This window comes from Argopecten irradians, chromosome 1 (assembly GCF_041381155.1).
Source record: "Argopecten irradians isolate NY chromosome 1, Ai_NY, whole genome shotgun sequence".
Taxonomy (NCBI): domain Eukaryota; kingdom Metazoa; phylum Mollusca; class Bivalvia; order Pectinida; family Pectinidae; genus Argopecten; species Argopecten irradians.
Window position 1 is genome coordinate 15,240,486 of NC_091134.1, and position 16,907 is coordinate 15,257,392.

At 33.6% G+C, this 16,907-nt stretch overlaps 2 protein-coding genes across 2 annotated transcripts; both read right to left on the reverse strand.

Moving 5' to 3' along the window:
- Window positions 1-275: 275 nt before the first annotated feature.
- LOC138318743 (uncharacterized) lies at window positions 276-6,378 on the reverse strand. Its single transcript, XM_069261404.1, has 6 exons — window positions 6,357-6,378; window positions 5,066-5,181; window positions 3,968-4,076; window positions 3,532-3,587; window positions 2,601-2,760; window positions 276-2,122 (listed from the first exon to the last, which is right to left on the reverse strand). Exons 1-6 carry the CDS (start codon window positions 6,367-6,369, stop codon window positions 2,097-2,099), a joined length of 480 nt encoding a protein of 159 aa, XP_069117505.1. The 5' UTR covers window positions 6,370-6,378; the 3' UTR covers window positions 276-2,096.
- A 5,337-nt stretch (window positions 6,379-11,715) lies between these two features.
- LOC138314622 (uncharacterized) lies at window positions 11,716-16,379 on the reverse strand. Its single transcript, XM_069255092.1, has 4 exons — window positions 16,255-16,379; window positions 13,279-13,426; window positions 12,770-12,883; window positions 11,716-11,805 (listed from the first exon to the last, which is right to left on the reverse strand). Exons 1-4 carry the CDS (start codon window positions 16,371-16,373, stop codon window positions 11,716-11,718), a joined length of 471 nt encoding a protein of 156 aa, XP_069111193.1. The 5' UTR covers window positions 16,374-16,379.
- Window positions 16,380-16,907: the final 528 nt, after the last annotated feature.

Consider the following 16,907-nt stretch of genomic DNA (forward strand, 5'->3'; position numbering starts at 1 on the left):
AACACTTTGTTCACTGAGTTTTAAAGAGACCCTGTTCATTAATACCAAATGAACACTTTGATCACCGAGTTTTAAAGGGACCCTGTTCATTAATACCAAATGAAAACTTTGTTCACCGAGTTTTAAAGGGACCCTGTTCATTAATACCAAATGAACACTTTGTTCATCAAGTTTTAAAGAAACCCCGTTCATTAATGCCAAATGAACACTTTATTCACTGAGTTTTAAAGAGACCCTGTTCATTAATACCAAATGAACTTTTTAAAGAGACTTTTTAAAGAGACCCTGTTCATTAATACCAAATGAACACTTTTTAAAGAGACCCTGTTCATTAATACCAAATGAACACTTTGTTCATCGAGTTTTAAAGATACACTGTTCATTAATACCAAATAAACATTTTTTTCACCGAGTTTTAAAGAGGTGTTACTATTCAAACATCTCTATAACTGTGTTACCACTTAACCATGAGATTCTCTGATATTTACAATATCAATACAACATACAGAATCATTGACTGTGAAGCTCATAAACTCGAAACAGCTATCACATAACCTAGCTATAATTAAAATAATCGTCAAACCTGACCATTATCATACTCACAGTCGGGCATGCTACCATTGTAACAAACCAACAGAGTGAAATGAAGGGCAGTAACTCTGATAAACATGTAGCTCCCTTGTCGTTGTGATCATCTGGTAGGTTAAAACATTATATATATGTACCTACATTTTATTTTAACTGAGGCTTGATGACCCCTGATGACTAGAAAAATGGTTGTTCCATGGTCAGAAGATATTGCTTATTTGTACAGATCTGATCATGATGTCTAAATCTTCTCCTAAAACAATCGTATATGATCTTATTTTTATCATTACATCCTATATATATATATATATACATGTATTGTTCAAATGATGAGTATCATTTATGCTCTGTCGGCAGTGGAGTATCTTTTATATGTTGCTTAAGAAAACAAATTCTCTGAAACCTAATAAGACACATACCAAAACAGAATATCTCGGAATTAAACCTTGCCTACCAAAATAGAATATCTCGGAATTAAACCTTGCCTACTAAAATATACTATCTCAAATTAAACTTTGCCTACCAGAATAAAAACTCTTAAACCTCGTTTGTCTGAAACCAACAATACTTATCGGAATACTTTATACTGAATACAAAGAGTGTTACACAAGTTAATATCAGATATATAAAGGGCCATTAAAATTACTATTTATTCTGACAGAACATAATAATACACTCCGAATAGAAATGAATCCTTGTTAATGGGAAACTAAAATGTTTGTAAGACATGGATATCCCTTGCCTCCATATAAAATTAAGGATTGGGTGCAAACACAACAGGATTCAAAGATATTAATATTCTTCCAAAAGCATCTCTTCTGCTTTATCAACAATACCTATGTCTAATCCAAAATAGGTCACAACCTCTAATGATATAATTTTCCTTGACAATCGAACTTAAGGGCAAATAACCAGCAATGACCTATGTCAGAGGTTAAAGGTGAGGCAAAGATCATGTGGGACAGAGATTAATGTATGTTTTTTTAGTTTAGTTTTACGTACTCTTAACAGCCAGGATCCTGTAAGGATGTGCCAGGTGTAATGGTGGAGGAAAACCAGAGTATCCGGAGAAATACCAGCATCCAGCGGTCAATACCTGACAACTACCGGTACCCCACATGGGATTCAAACTCATGACCCAGAGGTGGAGGGCTCTTGGCCAGCGCTGCCCCGTAATCAAAGTAAAATAGTTATACAGTACATGTCTTCACTGAAGACACTGTATTTTCTTGAGCTAGTATTATAATCATATACCTTCACTTCCAAAAGTGCAAGACAAAAATTCCACTAAAATATAGGTCCAGGTTAGAATTCTTAATATTAAACAGTTGCAATTTTTAGTAATTACTTTCGAAAAAAGTAAGATTTTCTCCATTTTCTGATTGTCAAAGGCATGAAGATAAAATATCTATGTAGCTTATTTCTGCTTTACAGAGAGTAAGTACATCAATAATACCATCCTCTGCTGTTGCCATGGAGATTAGATGTCCATTCCACATCTGTGACAATCAGCTGTCATTTATAGTTCCATAGTCTGTAAAATAAATATTTTGACAACTGTTAATGAAACTAGAAACGTCTGAAAGTTTGTATTCAAACTTGTTCAAAATTTATTTTGTACTAAAATTTGAATATGCTTACATAAATACAAAGTTAACTTAATTTATTTAATTGATTGCCAAACAAGTTATATAACTTATATACAAATCACTTTTGCTGGCCTAAGCGTGTGAGTTGTCTTTAATAGAGGATTGAGTGCAAGAAAATCCATTTGATTGGGCAGGTAACCTCTGATATTCTCACTTTCATATCGTGGCTGTGATCGAACCCCGGACAGCTCAGTGAATGGCAAGTAGGTTAAGCACTACACTACAGACCAGCCAATTGCTGATAGAAATACGCTTACAATATTTAGTTCAAAGATAAACTACAGTGTTCAGTATAGTGGTTCAGTATACTGAACTAACACTGGATCACTATGCTTGTTGAAGAAGTCTGGTGTAAGAACATACTTGCTGGTATAGGAGTAGCCCTGATACAGGTCGATACTGGCTCTGGAGTTTGTCTCCCGTCTGACATCACCCGAAGTCGTCGAAGCTTAGAAGTGTCCGTCGCCACTGGTGTTAAAGCGTGACCGAGAACGGAGGCAAAGTACATGAAACTCAGCAACATCTGATGGACAGAAATATCATCATATTACTTCTCTTTCATTTACATTTTACTGTATTGCATTTACATGACAACAAATAAATATATACACATGAAAAATTTACTTCTTCAATCTTCAATAACGGAGTCATGATGAAAACCAGAGATTCAAAAAGAAGCCCCATGTAAAAACTTCCACCTTTATCTATTGGTAATATTGTGAATTCAGTGTACTACAAAAAGAAAAGTTAGCATTCTTCTCATTTTCCTTTAATGCATCTTGAATAATTGAAGTCACTTCATATGTCATTACACACTAAATGTTAAATGTAAAACATGTTACCGTATTCGACCCAATAAGCGCCCATGTCCCTATAAGCGCCCCTCCCAATTTATGAGGGCTTGATTTCAATTGCTCAGGCTTAAATAAAGACCAAAACCTGTACAGATTTGCAATATTTTCGTCTCATTAGCACTTTCTCAATTTTGAAACGCCCTAGGAGCTTATTGGGTCGAAAACGGTACTAGAATAAATTTCTGAGGCATGTTTATCTGCTATGGTGGACAGGAATCCATTATAACATCATAAAATGGAAAGTTCAAACAAAATTACATAGAGAATATTGGATATAACAGGTATATCTATTTTTGATATGTATTTTATATAACTGATTTCAATGAAATTTTGTCCTCAAGATTTTATTGAAATGTTCTCAAAAAATACTCTATTAAGATACTTTAAAATTATATACATATATGACAATTCACAACAGTTTCAACACCTAAAATCCTTACCTGTAGCGACACAAATATGTAATTGTACCACTCATATGGGGACGTACTCGCTGTTCCTGTAGTGACAAAATTTAGGATCATACAATTAGACCAAAGTCATAAAAATATCATTATATAATAAGGTAGAATTAAATCCTAAAATGAGAAACAGAAACATTGAAGTTAGACAGGAAAAATTATTAATTTGAGTAGATTTAAGTAATGTTAGTTTAATATTTTTATTACAATATTCAATATTATGTTTTTTAAATCTCAAAACTTGTAGAAAAATCTTTTGAAAACATGATCTAAAATGTATATAAGTCTATACAGATTAAATCCAAATGCTCCAGATTATTTTTCACTGATATAAGCTGAAATCTAAATCTCTGTTTAAAACTAATACTGAATTTCATGTTTTGAAATAAAATAAAGATAAGTATTTATAAATAATTACCACATAACGTTGCCGTTGAAACTGAGAAATATAAAAATTTGGTATAAAGTGCGATGATGAGGCCTGGGTCTTCTTCCACCGACTCCCGGATATCCTTCCAAGATTTCGGCTATCAATCAATATTAGATATAAATAAATGAATCAATATTAAATATAAATAAATGAATCAATATTAAATATAAATAAATGAATCAATATTAGATATAAATAAATGAATCAATATTAAATATAAATAAATGAATCAATATTAGATATAAATAAATGTATCAATATTAGATATAAATAAATGAATCAATATTAGATATAAATAAATCAATCAATATTAGATATAAATAAATCAATCAATATTAGAAATAAATTAATCAATCAATATCAGATATAAATATACTGTTATCAATAATTGTTTAGCAACAATAGTGAATCCCAATAATTTTATTTCATAAATCTTTTATTACACCAAAGTAACTTTTGATAATATTGTCTTTTTAAATAGGTCTTGGCTCCTTTTAACAGACATATTGTTATAAAACAGTTTTTTTATAAGTTTTCTGAGACAAAAGCGGGAGGAACTGAAACAAAATCTACACCAGGATGTTAGAAATGGCTACAGTCTGTATTTACTTGTACCAAGATGTTAGAAATGGCTACAGTCTGTGTTTACTTGTACCAGAATGTTAGAAATGGCTACAGTCTGTATTTTCTTATACCAGGATCGATGTTAGAAATGGCTACAGTCTGTATTTTCTTGTACCAGGATTTTAGAAATGGCTACAGTCTGTATTTTCTTGTACCAGGATGTTAGAAATGGCTACAGTCTGTGTTAACTTGTACCAGGATCGATGTTAGAAATGGCTACAGTCTGTATTTTCTTGTACCAGGATGTTAGAAATGGCTACAGTCTGTATTTTCTTGTACCAGGATGTTAGAAATGGCTACAGTCTGTGTTAACTTGTACCAGAATGTTAGAAATGGCTACAGCTGTGTTTACTTTCAATTCAGGACTTTTTCTAGAAGAAACTGGTAGTTATAAGTATAACATGATGGTCATCATTACATGTCCCCTTAAAGATGAATAAAACAACTATGCCCATAGCTTACCTGTAGTCGACTGGTAACGGTGTAAAGGCCTGCAAACAACAAAATGGCAGCAAAGTAAGATTGGACCAGTAGAATGCCGTTTACTTTCCTTCCAACCAGTTGTCGTGCCAACTTTACTGGAAATAAAAGGTCACTCATTTTATTTGTGTCATGTACTGATACAGCATATTGTCACAATTCAAATTTAGTCTGTGTAAAAGAAATGATTCGGAAATTACATGAATCATTGCAAGCAGTTGATCCTTGTTCTGTGTGCTTAACCACTAAATTATCTTGCATTCAATAATACATGGGGCCGCATTATTCCTTCAAGAGTTGCTTTATCAGACCTCTACTGTATTATCTGGATTATAATTCGCATTTGAGCATAAATGGCAAAGGCATTTTTACGATTTTTTTTCCTTCAGTTTTTGTACACCTTTGTGTATATGTTAATTCCTGATCTGTTTCAAAATGATGAAATATCCAAAGCAAAAAATAATTAAAGATGATGAGACTATATTTCCTAACTAAACAGGATGAGAATTTATTACCTGAACTAAACAGGATGAGAATTTATTACCTGAACTAAACAGGATGAGAATTTATTACCTGAACTAAACAGGATGAGAATTTATTACCTGAACTAAACAGGATGAGAATTTATTACCTGAACTAAACAGGATGAGAATTTATTACCTGAACTAAACAGGATGAGAATTTATTACCCGAACTAAACAGGTGAGAATTTATTACCCGAACTTAACAGGATGAGAATTTATTACCTGAACTAACAGGATGAGAATTTATTACCTGAACTAAACAGGATGAGAATTTATTACCTGAACTAAACAGGATGAGAATTTATTACCTGAACTAAACAGGATGAGAATTTATTACCTGAACTAAACAGGATGAGAATTTATTACCTGAACTAAACAGGATGAGAATTTATTACCTGAACTAAACAGGATGATAATTAGTTACCTGAACTAAACAGGATGAGAATTTATTACCTGAACTAAACATTATGATGAGAATTTATTACCTGAACTAAAATTTGATGATAATTAGTTACCTGAACTAAATTGATGATGATAATTAGTTACCTGAACTAAATTTGATGATAATTAGTTACCTGAACTAAATTTGATGATAATTAGTTACCTGAACTAAATTTGATGATAATTAGTTACCTGAACTAAATATGATGATAATTAGTTACCTGAACTAAACTTGATGATAATTAGTTACCTGAACTAAACTTGATGATAATTAGTTACCTGAACTAAACTTGATGATAATTAGTTACCTGAACTAAACATGATGATAATTAGTTACCTGAACTAAATTTGATGATAATTAGTTACCTGAACTAAACATGATGATAATTAGTTACCTGAACTAAATTTGATGATAATTAGTTACCTGAACTAAATTTGATGATAATTAGTTACCTGAACTAAATTTGATGATAATTAGTTACCTGAACTAAATTTGATGATAATTAGTTACCTGAACTAAATTTGATGATAATTAGTTACCTGAACTAAATTTGATGATAATTAGATACCTGAACTAAATTTGATGATAATTAGTGACCTGAACTAAACATGATGATAATTAGTTACCTGAACTAAATTTGATGATAATTAGTTACCTGAACTAAATTTGATGATAATTAGTTACCTGAACTAAATTTGATGATAATTAGTTACCTGAACTAAATTTGATGATAATTAGTTACCTGAACTAAAATTTGATGATAATTAGTTACCTGAACTAAACTTGATGATAATTAGTTACCTGAACTAAATTTGATGATTTAGTTACCTGAACTAAATTGATGATAATTAGTTACCTGAACTAAATTTGATGATAATAACTGTTATTGAGACTCCGTGTGTACAAGGACCACATTCCTAACACTCCACCGCCCTATTAATGAACAATTTGTATCACATCAGAGGTTTAGAAGTTATTGTAGTTCTCAATGAGAACGGCACTAACACTGGTACAACAGCTGTTGGCGACAGTGGGTTGCTGGGGTAGAAAATTACCCATGTGGTGTGTCACTTACGCTACACTGTAACTTCAATTGTTGAGATCTGCCTATTTAAGCACACTGTTATTATGACCTTTAAAGCGTGTTAACACACTGGTATTAATGTGTATGTTGACACACTGTAACATTAATGTGTAACAAAGACACTGTCCAAATTTAGTGTTGAGCGTTACCACACTTAAGTATGAATGTGTTACTCCCCTTTTCACAACTGTATTAACTCGTCAGAGAATATCTAAGAGTGTAACACACTGTATTAGTGTGTCTCACACTGTGATTAGTGTGTAACACACTACGCCCGTATGTATTAATGTAACATAAAGGAGAGAGGCCACTGTATTAGTCTCCACGTCAGAGACATTATTTTCACATTGTACTTTAGGTTGTTATCTTGTAGCACACACTGTATTAGTGTGATATAAAATTTAACACACTGTATTAGTGTGTATCACACTGTATTAGTGTGTGCGTAACACACTGTATTAGGTGTGTATCACACTGTACAACTGTATTAGTGTGTAACACACTGTAATAATGTGTGGTAACACACTGTATTAGTGTGTATAATTTTCTCTTTGCATACACTGTATTAATGTGTAACACACTGTATTAGTGTGTAACACACTGTATTTAGTGTGTATCACCACTGTATTAGTGTGTAACACACTGTATTAGTGTGTATCACACTGTATTAGTGTGTAACACACTGTATTAGTGTGTATCACACTGTATTAGATGTGTATCACACTGTATTAATGTGTATGAAATCTGCTCCTTGTATATAACCCACTGTGTAACACATTATTGTGTGTATCACACTGTATTAGTGTGTATCACACTGTATTAGTGTGTATCACACTGTATTAGTGTGTATCACACTGTATTAGTGTGTATCACACTGTATTAGTGTGTAACACACTGTATTAGTGTGTATCACACTGTATTAGTGTGTATCACACTGTATTAGTGTGTATCACACTGTATTAGTGTGTAACACACTGTATTAGTGTGTATCACACTGTATTAGTGTGTATCACACTGTATTAGTGTGTAACACACTGTATTAATGTGTATCACACTGTATTAGTGTGTAACACACTGTATTAGTGTGTATCACACTGTATTAGTGTGTATCACACTGTATTAGTGTGTAACACACTGTATTAGTGTGTAACACACTGTATTAATGTGTATCACACTGTATTAGTGTGTATCACACTGTATTAATGTGTATCACACTGTATTAATGTGTAACACACTGTATTAGTGTGTATCACACTGTATTAGTGTGTATCACACTGTATTAGTGTGTATCACACTGTATTAGTGTGTATCACACTGTATTAGTGTGTATCACACTGTATTAGTGTGTATCACACTGTATTAGTGTGTATCACACTGTATTAATGTGTAACACACTGTATTAATGTGTATCACACTGTATTAGTGTGTATCACACTGTATTAGTGTGTAACACACTGTATTAGTGTGTATCACACTGTATTAGTGTGTAACACACTGTATTAATGTGTATCCACCACATGTGATTATTTGTGTATCACACTGTATTAGTGTGTATCACACTGTATTTAGTGTGTAACACACTGTATTAGTGTGTATACACAACAACTGTATTAGTGTGTAATCACACTGTATTAGTGTGTAACACACTGTATTAGTGTGTATCACACTGTATTAGTGTGTATCACACTGTATTAGTGTGTATCACACTGTATTAGTGTGTATCACACTGTATTAGTGTGTATCACACTGTATTAGTGTGTAACACACTGTATTAATGTGTATCACACTGTATTAATGTGTATCACACTGTATTAGTGTGTAACACACTGTATTAGTGTGTGTAACACACTGTATTAAGTGTGTAACACACTGTATTAAGTGTGTATCACACTGTATTATTGTGTATTCACACACTGTATTAGTGTGTATCACCACTGTATTAGTGTGTATCACACTGTATTAGTGTGTATCAACTGTATTAGTGTGTATCACACTGTATTAATGTGTATCCACACTGTATTAAGTGTGTATTCTTCACACTGTATTAGTGTGTATCACACTGTATTAATGTGTATCACACTGTATTTATGTGTATCAAACTGTATTAGTGTGTATCACACTGTATTAGTGTGTAACACACTGTATTAATGTGTATCACACTGTATTAGATGTGTATCACACTGTATTAGTGTGCTTTACACTGTATTAGTGTGTATCACACTGTATTAGTGTGTAACACACTGTATTAATGTGTATCACACTGTATTAGTGTGTATCACACTGTATTAGTGTGTATCACACTGTATTAGTGTGTATCACACTGTATTAGTGTGTATCACACTGTATTAGTGTGTATCACACTGTATTAGTGTGTATCACACTGTATTAGTGTGTATCACACTGTATTAGTGTGTATCACACTGTATTAGTGTGTAACACACTGTATTAGTGTGTATCACACTGTATTAATGTGTATCACACTGTATTAGTGTGTAACACACTGTATTAGTGTGTATCACACTGTATTAATGTGTATCACACTGTATTAGTGTGTAACACACTGTATTAATGTGTATCACACTGTATTAGTGTGTAACACACTGTATTAGTGTGTATCACACTGTATTAGTGTGTATCACACTGTATTAGTGTGTATCACACTGTATTAGTGTGTAATATTACTGTATTAAGTGTGTAACACACTGTATTAGTGTGTAATCACACTGTATTAATGTGTATCACACTGTATTAATGTGTATCACACTGTATTAGTGTGTATCACACTGTATTAATGTGTATCACACTGTATTAGTGTGTATCACACTGTATTAGTGTGTATCACACTGTATTAGTGTGTATCACACTGTATTAGTGTGTATCACACTGTATTAGTGTGTAACACACTGTATTAATGTGTATCACACTGTATTAGTGTGTATCACACTGTATTAGTGTGTATCACACTGTATTAGTGTGTAACACACTGTATTAGTGTGTGTATCACACTGTAATTAGTGTGTAATCACACTGTATTAATGTATTATCACACTGTATTAATGTGTATCACACTGTATTAGTGTGTAACACAACTGTATTAGTGTGTATCACACTGTATTAGTGTGTATCTCACACTGTATTAGTGTGTATCACACTGTATTAGTGTGTATCACACTGTATTAGTGTGTATCACACTGTATTAATGTGTATAACACACTGTATTAGTGTGTAATCACACTGTATTTAGTGTGTAACACACTGTATTAATGTGTATCACACTGTTTAATGTGTGTATCACACTGTATTAGTGTGTACTTCACACAATCTGTAATTAATGTGTATCACACTGTATTAGTGTGTATCACACTGTATTAGTGTGTAACACACTGTATTAATGTGTATCACACTGTATTAGTGTGTAACACACTGTATTAGTGTGTATCACACTGTGTATTAGTGTGTATCACACTGTGTATTAGTGTGTAACACACTGTATTAGTGTGTAACACACTGTATTAGTGTGTATCACACTGTATTAGTGTGTATCACACTGTATTAGTGTGTATCACACTGTATTAGTGTGTAACACACTGTATTAGTGTGTATCACACTGTATTAGTGTGTATCACACTGTATTAGTGTGTATCACACTGTATTAGTGTGTAACACACTGTATTAGTGTGTATCACACTGTATTAGTGTGTAACACACTGTATTAATGTGTACACACTGTATTAGTGTGTATCACACTGTATTAGTGTGTATCACACTGTATTAGTGTGTACACACTGTACTGTTATTAATGTGTATCACACTGTATTAGTGTGTATCACACTGTATTATGTGTGTATCACACTGTATTAGTGTGTAACACACTGTATTAGTGTGTGTATCACACTGTATTAATGTGTATCACACTGTATTAGTGTGTATCACACTGTATTAGTGTGTATCACACTGTATTAGTGTGTAACACACTGTATTAGTGTGTATCACACTGTATTAGTGTGTATCACACTGTATTAATGTGTATCACACTGTATTAGTGTGTATCACACTGTATTATTAGTGTGTATCACACTGTTTTAATGTGTAACACACTGTATTAGTGTGTATCACACTGTATTAGTGTGTAACACACTGTATTAGTGTGTATCACACTGTATTAATGTGTATCACACTGTATTAGTGTGTAACACACTGTATTAGTGTGTAATCACACTGTATTAGTGTGTATCACACTGTATTAGTGTGTAACACACTGTATTAGTGTGTATCACACTGTATTAATTTGTATCACACTGTATTAGTGTGTAACACACTGTATTAGTGTGTATCACACTGTATTAGTGTGTAACACACTGTATTAGTGTGTATCACACTGTATTAGTGTGTAACACACTGTATTAATGTGTATCACACTGTATTAGTGTGTATCACACTGTATTAGTGTGTATCACACTGTATTAGTGTGTATCACACTGTATTAATGTGTATCACACTGTATTAGTGTGTATCACACTGTAATTTATGTGTATCACACTGTAACACATTTGTGGTTATTAGTGTGTGTAAAAACACTGTATTAGTGTATCATACTCACCACTATTAGAGCGTTGTCGTCATCCTTTTTGGACCAAATATCAATGATGGTCTGGATGAGTAAATTCACTCCCTGAAAATACAAAACAACAAATGAAATATTTTATATGTGTAATAGTTGTGAAGTCTTAACAAGCATTAAAGTTAGTTCATGGTTTGAAAGATTTGGTGAATAACAAGAGGCCCAAGAGGCTTGTATTTCTTGCCATTTTGTTTGGCCTTTGTATACCTCTGAAGTCTTATAAAGATTTCAATTTTTTTGACCCCTGTAATTAAACATAAATGTAGATATAGGTCGAAGACATTCAATTAGTGACATAAACTTCTATGACAGTTACCATGGTTAATGAGATTATTACTACTTTGTTACCATGGTTAGTGATATTAACGACTCGGTTACCATGGTTATAATACAACCACTTAGTTCCATAGTCCAATAAACCTATCTTATGAGGCTTTTTTATTCATTTTTTTTAAATATAATAAATTAAGGCCTAATAATATAAGCAGGTTTAGCAGACTATTAGTTCCAATTAATGCAAGATTTTTTGAAGGTTAATAGTTGTTAGAGGGACAATGTACTCGGAGCGTGGATTGATGTTGTGTTTATATTGGTAATAAACCAGTCCATATGGTGCAGTTGGTATCACTATAATCTGCCTGCAAATCAGTGATCAGTAATTATATAAATGCTTGTGTTCGTGACGCCATTATAAATCGCCATTATAAATTGGCGGTAGCTACTAGGTAATTCTTATAGACAACCTGAACCAGCACCAGTGGAGTAAGCATCTGATGTCTAAAACTATTTACGGTAACATATTTACCTCTTTGGATGCATTATCCTGTCTGAAACATAACTTTTCTTAATATAAGAGCATCCCAAGTAGCTATTTATTTCCTTTGGTATACCTTACAGGAATCTGATTCGGGCAATCCAGTGGATGTTTTTAGGAATGAATAACTAATTTTATGTAGCATTTTGCTTGGTGGTTATACTGCAGAATTAACTTCACTGAATTGTTCCTTTCAAATACCTGTAGTAGTACAGTAAAGATGATTGTCTTTGTTCCTGTTGTTTGTTCGAGGCCCTTCAGACATTTCCGACAAAACCGCGCTCTCAGCGTGTTGTTGGTGGCTTGTGTGGTACCCTTAAAATTACAATTATACTCAATTTAACATGAATTATCATCACACATCAGGTGTTTGTACAATGATAATATTTCATAATTTTAGAGCTAAAATCTGAAAATCACTAAAAATTACTAGGGATTTATCTTCAAAACATTTTTTTGAAAATTGTGAATTTGATGATTATTTTCACATTTAGAGTAATTGTACACGTACATGTATATGGTGTCTTGACCTTGACATCTTGTCAATATACTGGTACTGACTTTGGCATAACCTAACTTTTATATCACCAAGTCAGATTGATGATTTACATTAAAATCTTCATATATTTCTTGATATAGTATAATCTTAAAATTTTTCTTTAACCTTGAACATTATGTTTCCTTGACCTTGACCATCCTGAAATACTGACCCTGTCACTCAGATTCTGTGTTGTATTGTTGAGATCACCTAGATATTGTTTCAGAGTTTCACTGCTCTCTTCGAGATTTTCCAGTAGTTTAACTGTTTGATAGTAGGACAGATGGACGCCATCATGTTCATTATCCAGTAATTCGGGCCTAAAATTAAAAAAAAAAACCACTTTAACAATGTATACTTGGCCTGCCATGCCACTAAATACCTTGACAATGTATCCCATCTTAGGATATTAAATAGTTACCTCCCTTACGGGTAATTAAGTATCCATTGTGACATCATTATTTTGTGAGCCAAAAACTCACCTTGTTTTCTCTGTAAAGTATGATGTTACATTCGCAAACACAATATGCCACAATCACTTCCTACCAACAAGGGCAGATAACTCTGTAATATGTAAATACAGAATTAATAACCCTGACAATGTATAAAGATATAATTAACCTGAAAACAAATATTTGCCTGGACAATAGGCGATAACTATAACTTGTTGATGCATCAATCAGTTTATTTTTAACTACTGAAATTAAAGTACAGCTTTCACATGTCTTTATATTGTTTTATATACGCTTACGGAATATTAAAGCCTAACATAATTTTGAAACCTAAATATAATCATTAAATTAGGGGAGTTTCTTTATAAGTTATCCGTTATCAGTCTATCACTTCTTGACCTGCATCTTATCAGGGAAAAACATATAGTCAGCCCATATAGATTACATGATATGCCGATCACATCCTAAATGCGTGATAATTATATAGTCCTCATGTGAGTTTGATTCACTTCATTATATCATAACTGATAAATAAGCATATGATATACCTGTAACAGAAAGGAACACCTGGACCATAAATAACCCTGGTAGCTGTATGTAACGATTGATAATTCATGATTGAAACTAAACTGGATACAGAATTGCACTATTAGTCAATTATATAATCCAAAAGTGCCATAATGGAGGCAGATGGAAGAAGTGTTTTCTGATTTTCCTCCAAAATATTTTCCACTGTCGCATCTCTGCCTCCAATATTCCAGAAGGATCGAGCACTGAATCTGATAGATTTTCTATAATAATATTTCAATGTGGCTTTTGAGGAGAAAACTCAAAAGAATCGATACCACTGGTCTGCAGTACTAATGTTTCGTAAAGCTGGGAAAGCCTGTACAATACAACGATTCCATTGATGAGCTGTCAACCGAGAGCCTTTTGGGTACTGTTGTGAATTCTTGGTCCAACACCTTTTGTTTCCCAGCCAGGTTCCCACTCCATCAAACACTGGCTTCGCATTTTGTTTTCTGTGTCCAACCCTTCGAAAGTATGTAATTGCAATGTGATGGATTCATTTCCATTTTGTGTTGTTTTGGAATAAATGCATCTTTGGACCATTTTCCAGGTGATGTTGAGATTCTGTCCTCCCACTTTGTGATCTGCGCTGTGCGACTCATCCGTTCATAAACAGAAAGGAACACCTGGACCATAAATAACCCTGGTAGCTGTATGTAACGATTGATAATTCATGATTGAAACTAAACTGGATACAGAATTGCACTATTAGTCAATTATAATAATCCAAAAGTGCAATATTATAAGACTCTTTCATATGTGGATATGAAGGATAGGGATATTCTACCCGAGGTAACAAAATGTGGTAAACACCAAGGCTTGCCGAGGGTTTTTGCAACATTTTGTGATCCCGAAGGTAGAATATCCCTATCCTTCATATCCCACTTATGAAAGAGTAATTTTTCTTTCATACCTCGACGTTCTATTGCAATTTTACAACTATAATATCCCGCCATTTTGAAATAAATTCGAAGAAATCTATGACTGAAAGTCAATTTTCCATACATGAAAATTACAAATGTACGTGATATTTTCAACACAAATTCCGTTGTTTACATCTTTTAAAGTAAAACCAGTCAACTTTGTGAAAAAAATGTTAAAATTTTACAGAGGAAATAGAAATTTTGTTGACGCCGTGACGTCATGGGGCTTTATTGCATGAGTAGCCATGCAATACAGCCTCAGGCGACATGATTGTATTGCCCTAGATCAGCCAATATTACACCCGTAGGTATGAAAGAATATATAGATATTTTTCCCGGGTTCAAATCCTGACCTGGCAGCTACATTTTCCCCTTACATGTTACAGAATTGGCTCCCAACTACATAATCCATGGCGGAGGTATTTGGAAGGGTCTCCTATGTCTTTGAGGGCGAAGACTTCGAGAAAGGAGGGAGAAGTGTAGCGGGATTGGACTGGGTCGATCATCAGTTACCAAGTAGCTCAGTCGGTAGAGCACTATAGTGTTCTGAGGGTCCCGGGTTTTCATCCCAGTCTGGCCACTACAATATCTCCTCTCCTGTTACACATGTCCTATACTTCTACAATTCCTATCAGTCCAGTCAGAAAAGGATCATGTTAGCTCTTATACCTGTATACTGTTTATAACAACATATACACATTCATTAACCAATTCCTGCCAAAATTAATTAATTTGTATGTAATACATTTGTTCATAGATTATCTAACATGGTGTGAACTCGTGTACCCACCTAACTTATACAACATAATCCGTTTGAGTATAGGCCGTTTTCGTTTATTCGGAACAACCGGTTCGACCATTGGTTAAAGTAATTATTTCAAGTATACAGTACCTAACTTAAATCTTGACGGACCTGCAATTTTTGATACAGGCCTGTGAGGGCTTTGCTTAGGCTCGTCTGAAAACAATGTAAAATCCCTAGGTGCGTCTTTAATTAATAAACGAACAACTAGGTCCATTCAGTCAAACCGTATGATCGAAAACGGCCCAGTAGTACGCTTGAACCACATCAAGTACGCTTGAACCACATCATAGAGGATCTAATCATTTTTATTTGTAAACAACGGGAACAGTTCGGTCCCAATTGTTTTCATTTGCATGCTTATCAACGTCAATCTATGTAAGTCCACAAACTCGATTTACCTGTGAATCCTTCGTCTAGCAGGGGAATCTGTTCTGTAGGTATTAATTAAAGGGTTTTCCTCTAAATCCTCGCCTGCATGATCCCATAGAAGTTCAGAGGACGTTGAAACGTCCGCCATTTTCAAGTGGTCGTACAATGTAGGTCACATGATTAAAACGTTACTTAATTTAGATTTATTGTCACGTGACCCCTCAATCAAAATGGCGGCCGATACGAAGTTTGCAAAACTGTGTGAAAATCTCTAAAAGTGATTCCCTAAGTCACAGTTGCTAATTCATCGAGTGTACACGGAAAGTAATACCAGAGTAAGTTTACAAAACTAAACTTTTACACTATTTAATGTGACATTGAGTCTATGGTGTTGATGGCAACATTTCTAGATCTGCTTTTGGCCTCATGGAATATGTAAAGATGATCTCCCCTATCACGAAAGACTAGGCTGTGTGCTAAACGTTACCATATACAAACATTGTTTTATTAAGTGTGGGCAGCTGACAGCTCTAGATGTGTGAAAGCTAATTAATAAGTCAAACGATGCAGAATTCCTACTGCCAACAATCACTGATTTTTGAATGTCACCAGTTTTACTAGCTGTGGGAGAAAATCTGAATTCTCTGTCAGTTCTTGTGGTATGAAAGATAGCATGCGCTTA

Coding starts and splice junctions, on each gene's coding strand:
- LOC138318743 (XM_069261404.1), bottom strand. Junction 4,077..5,065: donor CCGTTACCAGTCGACTACAG/GTAAGCTATGGG, acceptor ATTGATTGATAG/CCGAAATCTTGGAAGGATAT. Junction 3,588..3,967: donor TTCAACGGCAACGTTATGTG/GTAATTATTTAT, acceptor TTGTCACTACAG/GAACAGCGAGTACGTCCCCA.
- LOC138314622 (XM_069255092.1), bottom strand. CDS start 16,373: ATGGCGGACGTTTCAACGTCCTCTGAACTTCTATGGGATCATGCAGGC. Junction 12,884..13,278: donor CACAGAATCTGAGTGACAGG/GTCAGTATTTCA, acceptor TGTAATTTTAAG/GGTACCACACAAGCCACCAA. Junction 11,806..12,769: donor TCTTTACTGTACTACTACAG/GTATTTGAAAGG, acceptor TTGTATTTTCAG/GGAGTGAATTTACTCATCCA.